Source organism: Palaemon carinicauda, chromosome 12, assembly GCF_036898095.1.
Source record: "Palaemon carinicauda isolate YSFRI2023 chromosome 12, ASM3689809v2, whole genome shotgun sequence".
NCBI lineage: Eukaryota > Metazoa > Arthropoda > Malacostraca > Decapoda > Palaemonidae > Palaemon > Palaemon carinicauda.
In genome coordinates, this window is record NC_090736.1 from 143,069,804 (window position 1) to 143,077,303 (window position 7,500).

General features: G+C 30.4%; 1 protein-coding gene across 1 annotated transcript in view; it reads left to right on the forward strand.

Annotated features, from left to right (window-relative positions):
* Positions 1-7,500, forward strand: part of LOC137651108 (trichoplein keratin filament-binding protein-like) — a 61,640-nt gene that overhangs the window by 47,700 nt on the left and 6,440 nt on the right. The window contains exon 2 of the mRNA XM_068384245.1: positions 230-351. Coding sequence (XP_068240346.1) covers positions 230-351 — 122 coding nt within the window. The remainder of the gene's footprint in view (positions 1-229; positions 352-7,500) is intronic.

Here is a 7,500-nt window from a genome sequence, read left to right on the forward strand (position 1 = left end):
TATTATTATTATTATTATTATTATTATTATTATTATTATTATTATTATTATTATTATTAGCCAATCTATAACCCTAGTTGGAAAAGCAAGATGCTATAAACCCAAGGGCTCCACCAGGGAAAAATAGCCCAGTGAGGAACGAAAGTAAGGAAATAAATAAACGATGAGAAAAAATTAACAATAAATAATTTTTAAACACAGTAACATCATCAAAACTGTTTTCATTTAGCCAATTTTGTCTCCTTATTGGAAGAGAAATCCCGTAAGTTCATAGCCTTCGAAAGATCAGAGTTTTCTTCGTCCAGAGACGATCCTCCGTCTTCGAGTTCTTCTTATTCTGTAGAATCTTGTGTCAGTAACGATTACGTTTAGAGGAAAGGGCCAAAGGTATTGGATTAGACATTATACGTGGCGAGGAATGCCATAAATCTCACTTGGATTTTAACGGAGGAATTTCTCGTATTTTAGGGGAAAATGGACCTCTCTATAGATGACGAACAAAAGCAAATGCAGCCGTTTCTTGTCCTGTGCAGATAAATGCAGGATTTCAAAGAAGAAGATTTGTGTATTTTAGTGGGTAAGGGCCCTCTCTAAAAATAACAACAACAATAACAACAAAAAATGCAGCCGTTTCTTTTCCACTGTTGGATAAATGCAGAATTTTAACGAAGAAAATTTAGGTATTGTAGTGAAAAAGGGACCTCTCTATAGATAACAACAAAAAACAAATGCATCCGCTTCTTTTCCAGTGTAGATAAACGATAAATTTTAACGAAGAGAATTTAGGTATTTTAGGAGAAAAGAAAACTCTATAGATAACAGACAACGGATTTTAAAGAAGAAATTTCTTGCATCATAGTAGTAAACGACATCTCTATAAATAACGAAAAAAAAAAATAATTGGTTTTTTTTCTACTGCATATTGATGCTGGATTTCAACGAACAAATTCTGGTATTTTAGTGGAAAAGGGACATCTGTATATACAACAAGGAAAGGAATTAAACCATTTCTAGTCCACTGCAGGACAAAGTCCTCAGAACTCTCTTTATTTATGTCTGGGGTTTCTCTAATAACAACAACAAAAACTACAGCAAAAAATGCTGCTGTATCTATAGTCCATTTCTTTTAGCGAGTCATATTTGCACCGACTCGCAACGGTGCCCTTTTAGCTCGGAAAATTTTCTTGGTCGCTCATTGGTTAGAATTATCTTGTCCAACCAATCAGCGATCAGGAAACTTTTCCGAGCTAAAAGGACACCGCTGCAAGTCGGTGCAAATATGACTCGCTAAAAGAAATGGACTATAGTCCACTGCAGGACAAAGGCCCCAGACATGTCTTTTTTTATGTTTAAAGTTTTTGTCAGTTATCATACCATGATGGCTTACTGTTGATTGGTGATGGTGGGAGACTTTTTTTTTATGGCACTCAGCACCCAACCTAGTATGGGTAACCATGACTAGTACTTCTTTGCTGAACATGATACATAAACTCTTTCACCACGTTAAGGTGTCCCCACTCAGAAAAGGATATATATATATATATATATATATATATATATATATATATATATATATATATATATATATATATATATATATATATATATTATACTTTTTGTCCAAGGAAATCATAAATTTTTACATATCTAGGTAGCTTAACTGGTATCTTTATTACTTTTTTTACTTTCATGTAATATGTATATACAGTATATATATATATATATATATATATATATATATATATATATATATATATATATATATATATATATATAATTTCACATATATTTTTTATGAGAAATTCATGTATTATTTTGCTTCTAGTCTGAAATGTCGTCTACGTATCCATAAGAATGATTATTATTATTATTATTATTATTATTATTATTATTATTATTATTACTAATATTATTATTCGGGTTTGAATACGTGCAGTATTTTCAATGCGTGGTTTATCTTATTTAACGCTGAATACCAATGAAGAAAATATATTAATAACTAATTAATTTTAATTTTGTCGTGATTTGCAAAAAAAAATTATCACCTTCCTTGAACCTTGCAAAGGATTTTTTTTTTTTTTTTTTTTATACTGAATATTACATTATTACCCAGCAGGCTAATTATTCACGAGAAATATGAAGAAAAAGTATTTTTTATTTTCTTTCCTGACTTTATAATTAGGGATTATATCCTGAATATTTCTTCACGGATAAACACTAGCCTACATCTTTTTTTCATTCATTTCCACGTGTAATACACAGCATTTCCTAGGCTGTTTTTTTTTTTTTTTTTTTTTTTTTTTTTTTTTTTTTTTTTTTTTTTTTTTTTTTTTTTGAAAATCATATTGCAGGGCATGAAAAACGCGTTAGAGTTTTTCCTTTCAACTTTATCAGATCGAATTTTTCAAATGTGCCCCTATGGGAATTTGTTAAGTTGAAATTACAGCTGAAATGTACTTAGAAACATCCACAGTTTGCTACGCGATACTGATATTTTTTCTCCTGTAATTAAAGGTAAAATTTTAACTGTGGTTTCTTTTAATATTACCCTTTCATAAATGCTCTTTCATATCACAGGATATTCTTTGTTGTGATGATAATTCTTTCAAAGAGGGTGGAATTTTGTGTGTGTGTGTGTGTTTACGGAATTTTATACTATCTTGACATTTTCCTCTCAAGGGTGCATTAATATTAAAGGGGTCTTATGTTGTTACCTCTGCCAATGAAGTTAGAAGGTTATGTCCCCCCCCCCACCCCCGTTTGCGTGTTTGTTTGTGTGTGTGTGTCTTTGTTTGTGAACAGCCTTCCTGACCAAAATTTTAAACGTGGAGTAATGAAACTTGCAGGGATTTACTGTAATGTAAAAAGCGGAAATTATTACATTTTGGAAGGTCAAGGTCAAAGGTCGAGGTTGCGTTCAAGCAAAATGTCCAATTCACGTAATTAGGTATAAATTTGGACATTGTTGTCACAAAGACTTCAAACTTGGTTCATATTTGATTGTATAATTACTCACGCCAATTAATGCATGTTCAGGTCAAAGGTTAAGGTCGAGCAAAAGGTAAGAGAAATATGCTGCCGCGGCGGAGGTCTGCGTTCTACTGAGTACCCCTCTAGTTATAATGATAACAATCTTACTGTTTTGCTTATAATGATATTATGTAACCGGAAGAGCAATAAATGTGAAAGCTTTTTGAAGATACAATATATTTTTAGCAATTAAAAAGTTTTTAATAGAGATAAATATTTATTTTTTGGCAGGAAAAGGTTTTTGGAAATTTTATCGGATTCTGAGAATTTCTTGGTTTTTTAAGATTGTAAGTTTTCTTTGAGTAATACTAGTTTTATAAACAAGATTTGAATTTTTATTTATCAATAACTTTTATATAAAAATATTTTTTCCTATATTTTTATTCATATTTTATTTTATTATTAGCTTTAAAATATGTATTTTTATATCCAGAATTTAATCAGGCCATCTCTGAAAGTCAAGATTGAATCGTTGATAAGGTTAATCTTCTTAAGTCTTTGGGTTCTTTGACTAGCCCGATAGTACCACATTGGATCTTTCTCTGATTACGGCCTATTTTCCCTTGCCTACGTATACACCGAATAGTCTTGCCTCTTCTTTACATATTCTCCTCTTTTCTCATACATCTGACAACACTCAGATAACCAAAACTTCCTTCACTCAAGGGATTAACTACTGCAATGTAATTGTACAGTGGCGACTTTCCTCGTGATAAGGGTAGAAGAGACATTTTAGCTATGGTAAGCAGCTCTTCGAGGATAAGGACACTCCAAAATCAAACCATTGTTCTCTATTATTGGGTAGTGGCATAGTCTCTGTACCAGAGACAGAAAAAGAGCATCGTGGATACGAGAGCAAACTAAAGTAGAGGGTAATCTAACAACATGTATGAAAAAGGAAGTGGACATGGGCCAGATATATATATATATATATATATATATATATATATATATATATATATATATATATATATATATATATATATATATATATATATATATATATATAATAACCCATAATGTACGTAAATGAAATTTATTGAGCTTTCGAAGGGTCTATCTCCCTTCCTCTTCAGAAAAAAAAATAATTACAATTTTTTAAAACAGAACTTCATAAAGGTTTCTGTACTTTTTTTTTTTTTTATTATTTGTAGCCATTTATTTTCTGATGAGGAAGCTCAATGAATTTCATTTTTCATACATTGTGGGTTATTTTATTTATAAATACACGGAAAAGTGTGTATTTTAATGTGTATATTTATGTATATGTTATATATATATATATATATATATATATATATATATATATATATATATATATATATATATATATATATATATATATATATATATATATATATATGTGTGTGTGTGTTTGTGTGTGTGTTTGTGTTTGTTTGTTTGTTTGTTTGTGTATTTGTGGAGGCTTGCATATAATTCCCCAACAATGATAACGTCAATCCGTTTTCAATTCGAAATAATTCTGTAAGCGTCCATATCAAACCCCCTATGTCGATCACTAACGAAGGATGAAAAGTCGCTTAATACAATGAATAGGAAATACATATGTATATATATATATATATATATATATATATATATATATATATATATATATATATATATATATACATATATATATATATATATATATATATATATATATATATATATATATATATATAGATAGATAGATAGATAGATAGATAGATAGATAACACCCGGAAGCCCCAAGATCATTTTATCTACAAAAACCTTATTAATTTCGAATATAGAAAATTTGAACGGCATCTTTCCTATTCCTTCAGGTTCCGAATTCAGTGTCACTGTCCCTTGCCTCTGCCATTCACAAGTGGCGTTTTAACCTTCAACAGAAAGCTGGGGTGAAATCATATCAATTGTATTGAAAACGATAGTCAGGTAAAATTGGGGTGAAATATAGAATGTGTTAATCACTGGACACAATAGTTATTCATTTAGTTCTTTATTTACTTGTTCAGCCATGAGTCATGTGTTTCCCCCTTCTTTGTGGTTAATTTCTCGGTTTCCATTTTGCATTTTCCTTTATGGAGATCAGTGGCTTTTTAGCTAGATAAATAATTACGTATACAAACATGTTGAATAAACGCCGGGTTTTTAATAAAGATTTCGGGTTTAGAAAATACGTCAGCTTTATATATATATATATATATATATATATATATATATATATATATATATATATATATATATATATATATATATATATATATAAAAAAGAGGTCGTGGTTATAAAAAAAAATACGTTGGGTTTATATAAAACATAGTTTATAAGAAGAGGTCGTATTAAAAAAAAAATAAAACATTGGGTTTATGTAAAAACATAGAGTTTATAAACAGAGGTCTGGTTTAAAAAAAATACATTGGTTTTATATAAAACACAGTGTTTATAAAAAGAGGTTGGGTTTATATAAAAAGATTGGGTTTATAAAAAAGAAATATATGCGGAAAAAATATAACAGGTAATTATTTGTGTAGGTATTGTTATTGAGGAATGTGCAAGATATAGGGTTTCTCAAAAAAAAAAAAATGCAGAAAAAATAATTTTTTTCTTTTTATATAGATATGTTGTAATTGGGTCAAAAACATCTCGTTTCTTAAGAAATATTACATGCGGAACAAATAATTCCTTGAAATTATTTTTATTGAAGTATAGGTTGGAAAAACCGGGTTTAAGAAAAAAAAAAAATATCCTATGGTTTTTGGTAAAAGGTTTCTTAAGAAAAATTACAACCGAGACAAATAATTACGTAAACAAATATATTTTAATTGAGGAATATGTTGAAAATAATCGGGTTTATCAAAAAAAAAAAAAAAAAAAAAAACCTGTGGTTTTTTGAAAAAGAACATATGTTTTTTTTTCAAGCCTTTTCTCAAAAATAATATTGTCTTTAACTTTTTAATTATTTTAATTCATCCAATATAGTTCGGAATTTTAAACCTACAGTGGATATATAACCTACAATCATCATCATCATCATCATCTCCTCCTACGCCTATTGACGCAAAGGGCCTTGGTTAGATTTCGCCAGTCGTCTTTATCTTGAGCTTTTAATTCAATGCTTCTCCATTCACCATCTCCTACTTCGCGTTCCATAGTCCTCAGCCATGTAGGCCTAGGTCTTCCAACTCTTCTAGTGCCTTGTGGATATAACCTAACGTGAAGTCATTTCTTAGCGGAGATACCTTAACGTGGTGAAAGAGTTTCCGTATCACCGTGATCAGCAAAGCTGTACTAGTCAAGTCCACCCTGTCTAGTACAGTGGTAACGTGTTCGCCTAGCGTTTGCGTGTCAGCAGGTCGATCCTAGCCCGGGACCGTGAGTTTAAGCTGTTTACTGGGGAGGTACCACAGTGGGGCGTTGGGCTTGCTCGGCTGACGTTCTGATGAGTATCTATTCTGATGAAACTGGAACTGAAATCAGACACCTTTACCTTTACCTTTACTCATACTAGGTTGGTTTCCTGTGAGCTATCAGACAAAAGTTTCCCACCATCACCAATCGGTAGTGGCCACCATGTTGATGAAAACTGGTCATAGCCAAGACATGAATAAGGGCATATCTAAGGTCTGTGACCACCATTGGACTACAAACGGCTGCATTTGTTATTGCTGTTGTATTTATTTCCAAATGTTTTTTTTTTTTTTTTCGAAATTATTCTTCTTCAATACTTCCACTCTCTTGGCCTTTTGAGCCTCCTTGTTACCCATTGCTGGTCATACAAGAAGTGGCAGGTCTCTTGCTTATATTTTTCCGCTGGGGGCAGCAAAGGCGTTAATCCTATGCTAACCCTTGCTATTATAATCCGGGATTAAGGATGGCGTGAAGAGAGGGTTAAAACTCGTTTGTCGGCTGCAATGGGAAAAGTAATAGCTTGAACAAGTTGCAAATTGCAATTTTTTTTTATAGTTTGCACATTATTCTTTTCTTGAAAAGTATTCTTGTTTCTATTGAATTCTGTAAATTGAGCGAAGAGATGAAGGGTGAAACAAGAAAAATAAAAGTATAAAAAGGCAATAATAATGTATGAATTACCAAAAAAAAAAATTAAATTTATGAAGTACGGGAAAGAGAGAGGCATTATATTTTCAATTTTTGTTTATGGTTTACATATTCCTTTCTTGAATTTATTCTTATTTCTATTGAATTCTACAGTATAAATTGAGCGAAGATTATATGAGAAAGATGAAGGGTGAAGCAAATAAATTTAAATATATAAAAGCAATACTGTATGAATTACAAAAAAATAGAAATTTATGAAGTAATGGGGAAGAAAGAGGCACTATATTTTCCACTTTTGTTTATAGTTTACATATTCCTTTCTTGAAATATATTCTTATTTCTATTCAACTATAAATTGAACGAAGATTAACTGATAATGAAATGAAAGGTTCAGTGAAGTAAAATTCAATAAGAAAAAGTAGAAATAA